The sequence below is a fragment of the Mytilus edulis genome, chromosome 5 (assembly GCF_963676685.1).
Source record: "Mytilus edulis chromosome 5, xbMytEdul2.2, whole genome shotgun sequence".
NCBI lineage: Eukaryota > Metazoa > Mollusca > Bivalvia > Mytilida > Mytilidae > Mytilus > Mytilus edulis.
In genome coordinates this window covers 11,247,527-11,265,128 of record NC_092348.1, presented here as the reverse complement: position 1 = coordinate 11,265,128, position 17,602 = coordinate 11,247,527, and the positions used below count along the sequence as shown (strand labels likewise).

The window sequence follows — 17,602 nt, the reverse complement described above, 5'->3', positions numbered from 1 at the left end:
TGTTATACTTCTGTCAGCTTGGTAGGTTGACTTCAAAGCATACCCCTTTTTCAATGCCACATTGATATCTAAATGTTTCGAAATGTACACGTTTCCCTTCTTTCTTTCTTTTTAACTTTTGGACTAGTTAAAATCTCCTTTTAGTTTTGAAACGGACATGCACATGTGTAAATAGTTTTACAACTATTTGACTTGATTTGTAAGTTAAAACCTTTTTGTTTTACTTTATACAAACTGCACGAAAATGCGCCTACCTTTGTTGTTGATCAGGCTGATTTAATTGATGGTTGCCTAACGTCCAGTGGAAAATATTTCATGGCATATTTTTAATATATTGATGTGCGAGTGTATGACATTTCTTTTCTGTACAGTATATGCAATATAATATTGAATCTCCACAAGAAACCAAATGATAGACATTAACAACTGTAGGTAACCATAAGGCTCTTAGCAATGAGTAAAATTCATACTGTGAAATTGGGGTCAAAAGTCTAATTTGCCTTCAAAATTAAAAAGATTATATCATAAGCAACAAGTTTACTAAGTTTCAAGTTGATTGGACTTCAGTTTCACCAAAAACTACCTTGACCAAAAACTTTAACCTGAAACTCCCACTTTCATTTTCTATGTTCAGTGGACCGTGAAATTGGGGTCAAAAGTCTAATTTGGCTTTAAAATTAGAAAGATCATATCATAAGCAACAAGTCTACTAAGTTTCAAGTTGATTGGACTTCAGCTTCATAAAAAACTACCAGTTGACCAAAAACTTTTACCTGAACGGCACGACGCACAGACCGGCGGACGCACGGAGCCACAGACCAGAAAACATAATGCCCCTCTACTATCGTAGGTGGGGCATAAAAATGTGTTGTAATCACTAATGGTTTATTTTCATATTGTATATTTTGTAAGAATGCCTATCTACCATATTGGTAAGAACATATATAAAGACAACCATCAGTATCTAGTTTTCTAAAAATTCAATGCTCTTACAGGTACTGATAATTTTGACTTTGATAAACTGACTCAAAACAATAGTGGTTTCGCCATTGAAAGGGTATGAACATGTTTATAGAAAGCTGGACAAAATTGACACGTTAGCCTTGACTTTTGACCTCAAGATCACTATATCCTTATTATCAACCAAAGATGTTATTTATGCCTAAAAAGATATTGTCCGAAAGTTGTTTATTTATAGACATTGTGACTTTGAACTTTTATATTATTCCGATGAACACACCATTAGAGGCTTTATTCTATTGGTGGGGAATTCTCCAGAAATCCAGAAACAAACATTTCCCCTATTTCACCCAAACAACTGCTGTTGTGACAATTGACCTTTTAACCTCAACCTTTATTGTGTTTTCTTCACTTCCTGTGGCATAACTGAGCAAGTTTTGTAAAGATTAAAAATATGGTTTTTGACCTGGGATTTACATTATGAAATCAAGGAATTGTATAGAAATACTATGCAAATCCTTGATGAAATATAAAAATAAGATTTATTATAATGAAACAACTTATTATCGAAGTTCAAATTCAATATGTTTAGAAATTATATGAGTCAGCTCAATATAGAAATAAAAATGCTTGCAACACATTTGTAGTGAATCTTCTCCATGCAGTGATAATGATCTTGACATCTATACACGTATTTTGTGTCACATGATTATAAATTAAAGCGACCATTGAGGCTGCATAATGATTGACCAAATTAACAGTGAAGAAACTCCTCTGTGTGCCTTTGATTAATGCCTCTTGGCAGTGAACCCGAGTTATGATGCTGGGAAAAGACTTTTGATTCAAATGAGTTAACTCATAAATAATTCTCCTAGACTAAGTATCAACTTTAAGTATCAGAGATCAAAGATGACTTTGTTATTGGTTTTGAAATAGCTTACAGTAACTGTGACTCTTGTGACCTACCCTTAATTTGGTCTGATTTTTCCAGTTTGCTCTTGTGGTAATTCACACCACTGTCCCAGGTTAGATTGAGAGGGCTGAGCATTCACAAATTTATTTCTTCATTATCATAAATCAAGTCGTTTTTTTTTATTTCGTTTGAACTATTCATATTTTGTCATGTGGGGACTTTAGTAGCTGTCAGACTATACAGAATGTATTTTGCACGTTTCATTTTTGGAGGATTTATGATGACCAATACTTGTAGTTGCTTACATCTATGTTGGATTGATAGTCGTCTGATTGGTAATCATGCCACATCTCCTTTTTTTTAAATTCATATGTATTATTTCAAAATCTTGAGTAAATAATAAATGCTGAGTAAAAAGTATGGCCAGTGACATGGAAAAGAAACAGCAATTTAAGCTAACAAATAAGACAAGCTTTAAAAAGAGTACTACTGTGGATTCATTATTATTCGTTGGATACCAATTTTCATGGATTTGAATTTTCGTTGGTATAGGTAAACCCTGAAATCAAATGCTCAACACAGAACAATCTTCTATTGGCATTGATACAGACTTTTACAAAACCACAAAATTAAATATCCACGTAAATACAACCCTTACCTTATCCACACCAATCGGTATCCACGAAAATAAACCTTTCCCTTATCCACACAAATCGGTATCAACGAAAATAAATGAATCCACAGTATACCTTACTAGCCCAGCTAAATTTTGTTTATTAAATCACAAATGCTATTTTCTTTTTATTAAAAGGAAATCATAACAAATATCACAGACAAATTCACAAACATACAGATGTAATTCTATAAATAGAAAAGACAAAACTATCTGAAAGGTCAATAAGTTACATATTAAACTTTTTCAGTGTTTCAAAAGATCAAATTTCAATTTCAAAATCCTCCATAGCAAACATTATTTAATATGATTAAAACTTTACTGTACTCAGGACATACATACTATCTTTTGATGTTCATATTGTGGCTGTGTCATAAGACAGATGTTAAAGTAGTATTCAGGGTATGCTAATAAAATACAAAATCAATCTCTGCTTGTACTCCAAAAATCTTACAACATTCATTTAAGTGTCAGCTATGTAACTGGCACCATGCTTGTTTACAATATGGACTCACATGTGTATGAACTGAGAAAGAGCAAAAAAATGTGACTAATCCTACCAATCTCATATGTTTTTCACAGGTTGACTCGAACTGGGGCAATATTTGAGAAATAGAAAAGAGAATGAAATATTCTGGATTTTGGAAAATATGTTTTTGTGTCATCACCTCAAAGGGAGGTACAATTCACCATTCATTATTACACATGCCACCAAATTCGTTTTAAAAAATACTGGAGTCCTTCAACTTTAAAATCCTCACATAGCTGGTTCCATTTGTCTTTTCTCCTTTGAAGGGGGAGGATGTTCATGTTCATCAATAGCCTCATCATAGGATGGTGGAAGCTCTGTGGAAGGAGGGGGCGGTAACTTATCTATATCAGACTGTCTTATCGTCCGTGACAAAGCAGGGAGTGCCTTACCACCCATGCCACCCATGGCCGCCAGTGGTGGTAGTCCACCCATAACCCTATTTGGAGCAGGATGTGGGGTTGGGGTTTCTGCCTCTTGACGATGACTAGCTCTGGATTGTCTGTCATCCTCATATGGATCGTAAGGTGGTATAATTGGTGTTGGGGCTGGTGACGGAGGGACTTCGGCTGGTCCAGTGTCTTTCTGGGATACTGGTGGCTCCTTGACATAAGATGGTGGTAGTTTGTTAGCATTAGAGTCTGATGGAGCCTCTGGTTGAGGTTCTGGCTTTGGTTGTGTTTTCCAGACCAAGCTGTCACCAACTTGTAGGGCTGTAGCTAATTTGGTGGCTGCTTCTTGTGACTGAATATAAAATATAATGACATTTAATGGCAAATATTACAAACTTTTTTTTAGTTTTGTATAACGATAAAAAAATTGTTCAACACAACCTGTTTCTTAACTATTTCAAAATATTGTACTCTTTTCTGTTGACAAGCAAAATCAGTCTGATAGTATAAGACTTTGTAGATTCATACATTGAATTTAACTTTTTTTATCAGATATAAGTTTTCCCTATCAATGCTGAACCTTGCTGTTATGTACCGGGTAGTGTGAAAAAAAAATAAAAACAAAAAAAACAACTGTGCTGCATTCATACTGAATTGTTTATTTCTTGGGTTTTTTTGTAGTGATTCAAACAACAAAAACCAACCCAGTGACCCCATAATGTTTCATAAAATTTGACACTGATAATTTTTCTCTTGACATTTTTTAAAGGCCACCTGTTTTATTTAAAACATCACCATGGGTAAATGTTGATAACATTACCTCAGCATCCAAGCTCATCTGACCAGCTTTAACTCTAGATTCAAACTCCCTGAACTGACTAGATGCTTCCCTCTTGTCTCCTTTGTTATATAAAAATATAGCAAAATTCAATGGAATGTTTGGATCTTTCCTGTAAAAATATGATTCTCAATCAATATGAGCCTCTTTAAGCTCTGCAATACACTACAGCTCAGGTGGATTTTGCTTTGTCCACCAGTCCACAGTGGGAGTGGGCACCGGGTGGGCAAAATTTCTAGCTTGTCCACTCTGCCCACCCATAGGAGTGGGCATTCAATTTCTTTTGTTTGATCAAAAGACTGGCAAGTACAGTCAATTGAAAAAAGCAGATAAGCATTTGTTATCACTATTTTTACAAAAAAAGAGATTATAGCTAGGGTGGGCACGGGTGGGCCGGTGGAAAATTAAAAATCCACTCGGGCTGTTGTGTACCAATAGGTACTACAAATATGATTTTAAAATCCAGACAGACATGTATAATGTATATTCATTTTGTAATTCAAAGTTGAAGACTGCTGAAATGTTTTTTCTGTGTCTTTTGAGAAGGTGTGCCAACACTTACAGACATTATTGCATGGGACAGTTTTCTGTGTCTTTTGAGAAGGTGTGCCAACACTTACAGACATTATTGCATGGGACAGTTTTCTGTGTCTTTTGAGAAGGTGTGCCAACACTTACAGACATTATTGCAAGGGACAGTTGTCTATACAAATAGGAGCAATGGAAACATTAATTTCATTTTATTTCATGACTCAAAAATGTTGTGTTCATATGACAAATGGTTAAATTCCTTATAAAAGAAAATTGACAAGTACCATATAATTGTAAACTTACTGATCAAGACCAATGGCCTGTTCATAAGCTTGCTTAGCATTGTCTGGGTCTTCTAAATACGATAATGCCACTGAAATTATAAATTTTGTTATAAAAAAATAACATTTAAAAAATCTTTTGCAATGATTACAATTTTGTTTTTGTTTTAAAATACATACAAGGTTTAAACTTTATTTAACAAGTGCTTATCTACTTACCTGCTAGTAATGAAAATAACGCTGACATTTTTGGTCTGAGATTTATAGCAGCACTAAGGAAGTGAAAAGCTGAGGCATACTGTTGCATGGTGAGATGTACCAGTCCTAGGTTGTACAATATCTTCCAGTCAAAGGGAGCTAAGTAATTGGCTCTCTTTAGACAGCTTATTGCCTGTGGATGGAAAAACAATATCAAACAAGTTTCCTAATGTAAATACTACAGAAAATCTCTATTTGTAATCAAATCCATCTTATCAGAGATTCAACTGTTCAGCTTTTCAGGTGTACAGGTAAATTAATTGAATGTACAATAATACCTATTTTTTGTATAATTCTTATTCTGGCACATCTAAACTGTTTACTGGCTTTTTTTTCTGTTCAATGTTTTTAAGATGTCAAACACTGACCTAGTTATAAATATGTTGATATATTATAAACATCACAATGCCTTCATTATTGACACATTGTTAGCAGTAAATTAAAAGAACTGCATGGGACCTCAGTGGAAAAGATCATCTATATGTACCGGTATATATTCAAACTAAGTACATAAATTTTATCTGAAAAAAAAAATTAATAGTTGGTGGCTTTCAAATTTAAATCAAATATACTTACGCCAATTTTAGAGCAAGAATATTACTTACAGCCACATATTTCTTCTTTCCAAAGAAGGCCATTCCAATATTATTCCACAATGGAGGACTCTCAGGTGTCCCCACAGCAGCTACTCTATACTTGTTCAGAGCAACATCAAAGTCACCATGTGTTTGCATCATACTTCCTGCTGCCATGATGGCCTTCACATGGGAAGGGTCATAGGTCATGGCATTGCCTAAGTTTTCAAATGCTTTTTGGAACTGGGTTACCTAAAAATAAATGCATAATAATATGAGAAAACACTCTTTGAGATAAATAAATAACTATAATTCCATAGTTCATTGTTATATTTTCTTAATCAGTTTGCACTTAGGCGAGTGAAAAAAATAAATATGGTTAAACAATAAATACTATTATTGAGTCTGTTTTAAGATTTATTACATAGTTTCAAAGTATAATTTAAAATCTTACATTTAGTAATTACTATCACATGCATGTTCAGGGCAATAATAGGTACTGTTTAAATGTAGATACCCTGCTGTATATAAGGTTGACAAACTGTGGTTGATTTCTTATAGGCAACCTTACAGAGTAACAGCCCACAGGAAGAGAGTATACCCCATCCCTATACAATATTCAGACTCCAAATTCACCTGTCATAAACATTTTGAGTACAATTTCCATTCTCAGATTTTAACCTATCAAAACACTGAATTGTTGTTTCTAGCACAAATTTTGTAGTATGAGTTATGTGTAAAGTTTTATGACTGTAGGCTAATACTTAATCCTTAATGGCTCCTGCTTGGAACTAAAGCAGATTTTTTTTTTTTTAAAGTATTTGGTTTCATCCATAAAGTACGAAAACACACAACCTCCCATATTATAGGTTACTATAGGTTTTCAAGCTGGCGGATTAGAAAGAATTTGAATATTAAACAATTTTAAGCATTGTACAGGTATGTTATTAATTCATTTGTCATTTTGTACATTAAGTTGTGTTTTCACTCACCTGCATATACAACAAACCAAGAGTAGTTAACATGTCAGGATTTTCTGGAGAATACCTGAAACCAATTAAATATTTATATAACATCTTCACATACTTAGTTCTGATAGTCACTTTTATTTTTACAGAAAACATATTAGGCTTCCATGAAACAACTAAATGGCATTACCAAGATAATATACCGGAGAACATAACAAAGAATACACTTTTTCAAAAATAATTTTGGAAAAAGCTTAAATTATGCAAAAAGTAACTGATCTTCATTTCAGATTAAGGTGGTTTACTATGAAGTTGTGGTATTATATATCAACTCCAATCCTTGAACAGTTGTTCATTTTATGAAAGGATTTTTTTTTTCATATATGCCAAATAATTTTTGATCCAGATTGTGTTGTTCAATAAACATGGCAATGCGATAGTTTTATGGACAAATATTCTTGTTTAACTTTTATACTCACTCCACAGCCTGTTTGTAGATATCTATTGCACCATTTATCTTGTTTAACTTTTATACTCACTCCACAGCCTGTTTGTAGATATCTATTGCACCATTTATCTTGTTTAACTTTTATACTCACTCCACAGCCTGTTTGTAGATATCTATTGCACCATTTATCTTGTTTAACTTTTATACTCACTCCACAGCCTGTTTGTAGATATCTATTGCACCATTTATCTTGTTTAACTTTTATACTCACTCCACAGCCTGTTTGTAGATATCTATTGCACCATTTATCTTGTTTAACTTTTATACTCACTCCACAGCCTGTGTGTAGATATCTATTGCACCATTTATCTTGTTTAACTTTTATACTCACTCCACAGCCTGTTTGTAGATATCTATTGCACCATTTATCTTGTTTAACTTTTATACTCACTCCACAGCCTGTTTGTAGATATCTATTGCACCATTTATCTTGTTTAACTTTTATACTCACTCCAAAGCCTGTTTGTAGATATCTATTGCACCATTTATCTTGTTTAACTTTTATACTCACTCCACAGATTGTTTGTAGATATCTATTGCACCATTTATCTTGTTTAACTTTTATACTCACTCCACAGCCTGTTTGTAGATATCTATTGCACCATTTATCTTGTTTAACTTTTATACTCACTCCACAGCCTGTTTGTAGATATCTATTGCACCATTTATCTTGTTTAACTTTTATACTCACTCCACAGCCTGTTTGTAGATATCTATTGCACCATTTATCTTGTTTAACTTTTATACTCACTCCACAGCCTGTTTGTAGATATCTATTGCACCATTTATCTTGTTTAACTTTTATACTCACTCCACAGCCTGTTTGTAGATATCTATTGCACCATTTATCTTGTTTAACTTTTATACTCACTCCACAGCCTGTTTGTAGATATCTATTGCACCATTTATCTTGTTTAACTTTTATACTCACTCCACAGCCTGTTTGTAGATATCTATTGCACCATTTATATTTCCCTCCATCAAATAAATTTTCCCCAGCATTAAAAATGTTATCTCATGTCTTTTAAATGTCAGAGCCTGGGTCAAACAATGTTTTGCCTACAAAGAGATAAAAAATTATTGATTTAGTTAAATTGAATACAAGATTGCTAGGCAGTTGCAAAATGTCCCTGTTGTCAATGACAATTGAAAATCATTTTTTATTTGCCAATGGTGTTGATTGGTCATCTTACTGACAATGAGCAAATGCATAAATCACTTAAATTTGTTGATTTATATGTTGATCTCTTGACACTTAATAATATATGATTCATCCACAGAGGTCCTTACATTTAATTCAATCAAATTTAAGTTTTCATTGATTTTTATATACTTTTATTTTAATTCATAAATGAAGTCATTGCAACAAAATGCAACAAAAGTAACTGTGGAAGTTTTTAGTTGTTTCTTTCTCAATTCTTAAACCTACAAAACTAATTTGACTAAATACCTTGTCATATTCTCTATTTGACTAAATACCTTGTCATATTCTCTCTCTATTTGACTAAATACCTTGTCATATTCTCTCTCTATTTGACTAAATACCTTGTCATATTCTCTCTCTATTTGACTAAATACCTTGTCATATTCTCTCTCTATTCACTAAATACCTTGTCATATTCTCTCTCTATTTGACTAAATACCTTGTCATATTCTCTTTCTATTTGACTAAATACCTTGTCATATTCTCTCTCTATTTCACTAAATACCTTGTCATATTCTCTCTCTATTTCACTAAATACCTTGTCATATTCTCTCTCTATTTGACTAAATACCTTGTCATATTCTCTCTCTATTTGACTAAATACCTTGTCATATTCTCTCTATTTGACTAAATACCTTGTCATATTCTCTCTCTATTTAACTAAATACCTTGTCATATTCTCTCTCTATTTGACTAAATACCTTGTCATATTCTCTTTCTATTTGACTAAATACCTTGTCATATTCTCTCTCTATTTGACTAAATACCTTGTCATATTCTCTCTATTTGACTAAATACCTTGTCATATTCTCTCTCTATTTGACTAAATACCTTGTCATATTCTCTCTCTATTTGACTAAATACCTTGTCATATTCTCTCTCTATTTGACTAAATACCTTGTCATATTCTCTCTCTATTTGACTAAATACCTTGTCATATTCTCTCTCTATTTGACTAAATACCTTGTCATACTCTCTCTCTATTTGACTAAATACCTTGTCATACTCTCTCTCTATTTGACTAAATACCTTGTCATATTCTCTATTTGACTAAATACCTTGTCATATTCTCTCTATTTGACCAAATACCTTGTCATATTCTCTCTCTATTTGACTAAATACCTTGTCATATTCTCTCTCTATTTGACTAAATACCTTGTCATATTCTCTCTTTATTTGACTAAATACCTTGTCATACTCTCTCTCTATTTGACTAAATACCTTGTCATATTCTCTCTATTTGACTAAATACCTTGTCAAATTCTCTCTCTATTTGACTAAATACCTTGTCATATTCTCTCTATTTGACTAAATACCTTGTCATACTCTCTCTCTATTTGACTAAATACCTTGTCATATTCTCTATTTGACTAAATACCTTGTCATATTCTCTCTCTATTTGACTAAATACCTTGTCATACTCTCTCTCTATTTGACTAAATACCTTGTCATATTCTCTCTATTTGACTAAATATCTTGTCATATTCTCTCTCTATTTGACTAAATACCTTGTCATATTCTCTCTCTATTTGACTAAATACCTTGTCATACTCTCTCTCTATTTGACTAAATACCTTGTCATATTCTCTATTTGACTAAATACCTTGTCATATTCTCTCTCTATTTGACTAAATACCTTGTCATATTCTCTCTCTATTTGACTAAATACCTTGTCATATTCTCTCTCTATTTGACTAAATACCTTGTCATATTCTCTCTCTATTTGACTAAATACCTTGTCATATTCTCTCTCTATTTGACTAAATACCTTGTCATATTCTCTCTCTATTTGACTAAATACCTTGTCATACTCTCTCTCTATTTGACTAAATACCTTGTCATATTCTCTCTCTATTTGACTAAATACCTTGTCATATTCTCTATTTGACTAAATACCTTGTCATACTCTCTCTCTATTTGACTAAATACCTTGTCATATTCTCTCTCTATTTGACTAAATACCTTGTCATACTCTCTCTCTATTTGACTAAATACCTTGTCACATTCTCTCTCTATTTGACTAAATACCTTGTCATATTCTCTCTCTATTTGACTAAATACCTTGTCATATTCTCTCTCTATTTGACTAAATACCTTGTCATATTCTCTCTCTATTTGACTAAATACCTTGTCATATTCTCTATTTGACTAAATACCTTGTCATATTCTCTCTCTATTTGACTAAATACCTTGTCATATTCTCTCTATTTGACTAAATACCTTGTCATATTCTCTATTTGACTAAATACCTTGTCATATTCTCTCTCTATTTGACTAAATACCTTGTCATATTCTCTCTCTATTTGACTAAATACCTTGTCATATTCTCTCTCTATTCACTAAATACCTTGTCATATTCTCTCTCTATTTGACTAAATACCTTGTCATATTCTCTCTCTATTTGACTAAATACCTTGTCATATTCTCTCTCTATTTGACTAAATACCTTGTCATATTCTCTCTCTATTTGACTAAATACCTTGTCATATTCTCTCTCTATTTGACTAAATACCTTGTCATATTCTCTCTCTATTTGACTAAATACCTTGTCATATTCTCTATTTGACTAAATACCTTGTCATATTCTCTCTCTATTTGACTAAATACCTTGTCATATTCTCTCTCTATTTGACTAAATACCTTGTCATATTCTCTCTCTATTTGACTAAATACCTTGTCATATTCTCTCTCTATTTGACTAAATACCTTGTCATATTCTCTCTCTATTTGACTAAATACCTTGTCATATTCTCTATTTGACTAAATACCTTGTCATATCCTCTCTCTATTTGACTAAATACCTTGTCATATTCTCTCTCTATTTGACTAAATACCTTGTCATATTCTCTCAAGTACATGTTACAAACTCCTTGGTTGTGAGCTATTTCCTGTAAATATTTAAAACATCCAAATTAGAATACTGCATATTGTATTTCTCATGAATAAATTTATTTCATAATTTATAGTTAGATTTTATGTAGTCACAATATGGGAGACAACTCAATCTAATTTTACACTTATATGGGAGGTAACTCCAGAACAACACAAATTGACTTTCAATTTCTCAACCCTGACAATCAAAAAAATTAGTATGTAAAACTTTCAGTTTAAACAAAAATTAATTGAAAGCTTCAGTGGCAAAATAGATGTTAATATTACATTTGTACATTACAGAATCAACAATTATGAAAAGATTATGCAAATTTAATGGTTCACTATACTTTTCCCCTATTCATATTGTTTAAAAACAACAATGAAATACTCCTTTTTCGTCATCTAAAAACAAAATATGGAAAATTATAACTGTGATGTGTTAAAACTTAAACAACTTACCCAATCTCTCTCATTTAGTTTTATGGCTTCATTATAAACATCAAGGGCAGCTTTGTGTCTGGCCAATAGGAATCTGTTCATTAAAATAGTTTCAGAAACTATCTTTAGATATACAAGAGTGCACACGCTGAAATGTCTCGCCTTCTATACTAATCATTGATATTATGTTGATAGTCTTAAGTATAAATCTAAGCTTTATTACAACTGTCACATAAACTTTACATTAACCAAGATAACTAAACAAAGACCAATGAACCTTGAAAAAGAGGTCCAGGTCAGATGAACCATGCCAGGCAGACAGGTACAGCTAACAATGCTTCTATACAACATATATAGTTGACACATTACTTATAGTTTAAGAAAAATAGACCAAAACACAAAAACTTAACACTGTGCAATGAACCGTGAAAATGAGGTCACGGTTAAATAAAACCTGCTCGACTGACATTAAGATCATAAAATATTTCCATACACCAAATATAGTTGACCTATGGCATATAGCATTAGATAAAAAGACCAAAACTCAAAAACTTAACTTTGACCACTGAACCATGAAAATGAGGTCAAGGTCACATGACATCTGCCCGCTAGACATGTACACTTAACAATCATTCCATACAACAAATATAGTAGACCTATTGCATATGGTATGAGAAAAACAGACCAAAACACAAAAATTTAACTATAACCACTGAACCATGAAAATGAGGTCAAGGTCAGATGACACCTGCCAGTTGGACATGTACACCTTACAGTCCTTCCATACACCGAATATACTAGCCCTATTGCTTATAGTATCTGAGATATGGACTTGACCACCAAAACTTAACCTTGTTCACTGATCCATGAAATGAGGTCGAGGTCAAGTGAAAAATGTCTGACGGGCATGAGGACCTTGCAAGGTATGCACACATCAAATATAGTTATCCTATTACTTATAATAAGAGAGAATTCAACATTACAAAAAATTTGAACTTTTTTTTCAAGTGGTCACTGAACCATGAAAATGAGGTCAAGGACATTGGACATGTGACTGACGGAAACTTCGTAACATGAAGCATCTATATACAAAGTATGAAGCATCCAGGTCTTCCACCTTCTAAAATATAAAGCTTTTAAGAAGTGAGCTAACGCCGCCGCCGTAGCCGCCGCCATTGCCGCCGGATCACTATCCCTATGTCGAGCTTTCTGCAACAAAAGTTGCAGGCTCGACAAAAATTAGAACAATCAAGGTTAAATCCATTTCCTTTGAATAAAAAATCAAACACATTGTTCGAATAAATACAAACTTTTCAATTTGGTGTTGAAATGAATTTAAACCAATATTCTAAACTAAATCAATGTGCATCATTAAAGTAAATAAATGTTTGTACACATTAGTGTCAAGTTTTTCATTTCAATTTTGATATTTCTAAAGATTCTTTTTCATACTACTGAAGTTTATTAAAAATAAAATCCTTAAAATAATTTTAGTTGTGAATCTTAATATAGTATTCATGATCTAGATGAAACTATGACTTACAGTGATCTTGCTACCTGCTTCAGATTATCAGCACTATGAGGATTTAGTAGTGTACAGGTCTGAAACAGTTCTAGAGATTCTTGTATCCTACCTTCCTGTCTTAATATCAATGCTGAAAATATAATTATGTAATAACAGAAGATTTTTCAATTTATATGTTGTTTTTTTTAATTTTTAATACAAGTATTATAAAAGTTTTCTTCATAAAAAAATGAAATAATACATACATGATAAACAGCACTGGCTCATGCATATCTGCTAATTTTTACAGTGGCAACATTGCAAAAACTTATTAGATTGCTACTAAAGTGATAATACAATATTCACTAATGAAATTCAGGAAAAATTTATCAAATGTATAAATATTTTTTTTTTACATGCATATTTCTATTCCAACTCTTATTTAGTTCTATCTACATGTAGCTAGACTCCCTGTCAAAAGTACTGGTATATAAAACTACATAACAATCCTACCTTGGACATACACAGCATATTCACACATGCCCCCACTTTCGGCCATTGATTCTTTGATGAGTGATTTACATGTATCAAACTCCTTCCTGACATAATGAAGATGAATCAACCAATTCTTTCTCTCAAATATTGGTAGTTCTGGTGCTATAAATAAAGTAAAGAACTTCAGTAAAATTAGAATATTTTCTTTAAATCTAAGTTTGATTACATGAACATCCTTTTGTTTCTGGTGTTCAGAAGTCTCATTGTCAGTTCAACCAATATCTCCTTAGTTTTACATTAAAACAGTGCCTAATACAGAATTCACACCAGCAAAAGTGGAGATCATAAGGATGGAGTTTACAAAACATTTCTTTAAATTTTACTTACTGTAAAATGAAAACCAAAATTAATCAATAGACAGAGATAGACGGAAATCAAGATAAACTTAAAGATTCATCTACAAAATCAGAAGAATGCAAACACAATATGCAAGCAATTCAAAATGCAATAACTCACCAAAATCAAGAAGTAAGATAAATATATTAAATAAAATTCTACAGATGCTCATAAGTCACCAGTCTGACAGACATCAGTATAAAAATATTTTAGAATTTTGCCTTAAACATAGGCATTAGAACTTTAAACATCTTAAACTGGCCTAATTTTGAGATTTTATCCTGACTATTTAGATAGCGCTTTAATGCTTAACCAATTTGTTATCTCTATCATCATCATAACCATGGATGATTGATGCAGAAGCATTGCCATTGAATGTAATTATTTTATGCATAAAATCTATTTTTGTTTAATACAAATAATATATACTATAATAAAGTTAAATACAAGTAATATCAAGTGTACATGTATTCTATACCTCTTTTTGGTTTAGGTTTGGGAGGACCAGCTGGTATACTTGGTACATCAGAGGAGGTGTCTATGTCTGATGCTCCTGCTATCTTCACTGGCTCCTACAAAAGGAACACTCTATTAAAACTAAGTCAGTTGGAAAGAATATCTTCAGGATCCGAGAATTTGTTTTTTCAAATTTTGGGATGGTGGGATTTAGATTTTTTAAATTCGGGACTTCCTATTTCATGTTTTTAAGTCCTGAATTTTGGGCTCAGGACCCCTCCTACCCCCCTATGCTGAGAACGAGAATGGGAGCAAACATGATTTTGGCGAACGGACCAGGATTCATGCCAAGGTACAATGTACATGTATAGAATTGTTTAGTGTTTTTAAAAATACTAATAAAAAGTGTCTTTTCATACACTCTTCTAGCCAAGTTAGACTTGTTCAAGAGTGTCTACATAATGGGCAGAAGACCACCCTATGTTGATATATTGAAAAACAGAAGTGACAGAGCTGCAATATACATGATATATGTAATAAAGGTATAAGCGCTCATATACTGATGATTGAAAGAGGGAGACATCTAAATATTCCCAGAAATGAGAGATACTGCTCTGTATGTAATTCTGGTCAAATTGAAAATGAAAAACATTTTCTTTTACATTGTGAAAAATACTCAACTAAAAGGGCCATATTTTAACAGAAAGTTTCAAATATAATCATTGATCCTACAAAATTTCAAAAACATGAAAATAATATAATCTTTTTGTTAAATAATAATTCATACACAATCCTAAAATTGACTTCCTCTTTCATTTCAGACAGTCTGAACCTGCGTAAAGCAGAACAAACTTTATAAAATTGTCAATATGTCTAATCAATAATCATTGTTTAGGCCGAGAAAAAAAAAATCTGAGTTTCCGGTAACCAGACCGACCCTGTTTTTTAGCCCCGACCCAAATTTTTTTATTGGATCTTCAAAAAAAAAAAAAAAAATGGTTATCAACTGACCCTGTTTTTCAAAATGATGTTACCGGAAACACAGATTTTTTTTTTTAGGCCTTATAATATTACATATTTAATATAATATAGTCATTATTTGCAATACTTCTTATGTTTGACCAACTATGTAGATGATATACCCATACATGTGTACCTGCCAGTGCCAACTTTCCGAAATGCCCATGGGTTTTTTACGTGCATGATGGCTCTTATATAATTCTACAAATCCTTAAAGAAGGCCTTCAAATACATTTAAATGTTGTTGTTGGAAATCACGCACAGAAGAGAACGTTAACGTAACGCGGCATTCATTATTGTATATCCAACGTCGTTTACTTATGACGTTATCTTGTACTTCAGTCATCAATACAAATTCATCCAGTTTAGACGTCTTTGTTATATTACATGCAGTTTTAGTAAAACCACTTTACGATAGTTGTTTTTTGGCCTCTTCATACTTTTACAAGCCTATAGCCATTGTAAAATTAATTGTTTTGTTTAAAATTGGTGAAAAAATTGCTCTTTCAAAATTTTCATTTGGGAGCCTCCATGGAGGAAATCTCCTGCCGGTAGGTCTTTTCACCACCGAACACCACCGTACACCGCCGAACACCACCGAACACCCCAAAAGTTTATTATTTGGTCTTTTATCGTTATCAATGTGAATTAAATATGATATTCAAGTTATTAATTCAACAAATAAGAAGATTTAAAGTCCGAATATCTACAGAAAACAGAAAGGAAGAGTCTTGTAACACCCAACTTTTTGAACTCCGCTGACCCTCATGGACATTTCAAATATACTTTTTCCATTTTTTCTTCTTCTAACTCTTCTATAAAATAGTTGTACCGATAATAATAAAAGAGAAAAATATAAAAATCTAACCAATGAATAGAGATCCAGGATACTTGAACTGATTACTGATTATGAATATATTTGAATTTTATAACACACAATGTAATCCTGAAAGTGATGAATCCGGAGACGTTTTTTCTTGTATTGATTTTCGATTTTAACATAAAAATGATGCCCATAAAAATCGAAAAATTGATTAAATTATATGTAATTTAATTTATTTTATCGTTTTATTGTATAATATCAAAGTTTTTAGTGGTTGGTGGTTTTTCAGGTGTTCGGTGGTGTGTGGTGGTGTTCGGCGGTGAAAAGACCCACTCATCTCCCGCAAATAGTGACAGTTGGCAGGTATGTATACCATGAGCCTTTACCATTTAATATTATTATTGTTGATGAGTTTGTGCTAATGAAATATTTATATTGTATTTGTATTTGCAGTGACTGCCAATTGATTTATATACAGTGATAATATAACATGGAAACTGAATTTTACAGCAACATATTTCTTATTTATACCTGAACTACTTCTGTAAGTACAGTTTTATCTGGCAGTGGACTGCCTTCTCGCACTCCATCGGCCATATTGTTAGGAATAGTTACAGAGGTTTGTTCGAATTCTAGTTTGGGAGTTCAACCAAAAAATCATTTAATCCCTTTCGTGTTTACAACTTTGTTGAATATATAATTCCTGAATATATATTAATTCAAAATAATAGAGCTATTTTCTTTTTTCCAAAAAATTCCAATACTGAATATTTCGAAGTCATCAATATTTTAAATCGATATAACACTCGAACATTACAGTGAAGACTACGACCAACAATTATATCTAACAACGCATAATAACGTACCAATAATTAACCCATCCGATATGAATGAACATGATATTCATAGATGTAGAATCATACAGACCACTATTTTATGTAGCAATACTAATGAGATTCTACCATT

General features: G+C 32.2%; 1 protein-coding gene across 1 annotated transcript; it reads right to left on the bottom strand.

The window, feature by feature from the left end:
• Positions 1-2,661: 2,661 nt before the first annotated feature.
• LOC139522968 (BBSome complex member BBS4-like) lies at positions 2,662-17,303 on the bottom strand. Its single transcript, XM_071316655.1, has 13 exons — positions 17,168-17,303; positions 14,816-14,909; positions 13,960-14,103; positions 13,486-13,597; positions 11,964-12,036; positions 11,465-11,518; positions 8,358-8,485; positions 6,943-6,997; positions 5,981-6,202; positions 5,337-5,508; positions 5,140-5,209; positions 4,288-4,417; positions 2,662-3,819 (listed from the first exon to the last, which is right to left on the bottom strand). The coding sequence occupies exons 1-13, from the start codon at positions 17,231-17,233 to the stop codon at positions 3,304-3,306; spliced, it is 1,836 nt and encodes a 611-aa protein (XP_071172756.1). The 5' UTR covers positions 17,234-17,303; the 3' UTR covers positions 2,662-3,303.
• Positions 17,304-17,602: the final 299 nt, after the last annotated feature.

Bases quoted from the DNA above. Each gene is read 5' to 3' on its own strand.
- LOC139522968 (XM_071316655.1), bottom strand. From the start codon at position 17,233: ATGGCCGATGGAGTGCGAGAAGGCAGTCCACTGCCAGATAAAACTGTA. The intron at 13,598-13,959 runs GTAGGATTGTTA...TTATATTTTCAG, and splicing joins ATATGCTGTGTATGTCCAAG to CATTGATATTAAGACAGGAA. The intron at 4,418-5,139 runs GTAAGTTTACAA...ATATTTTTACAG, and splicing joins CAGGCCATTGGTCTTGATCA to GAAAGATCCAAACATTCCAT.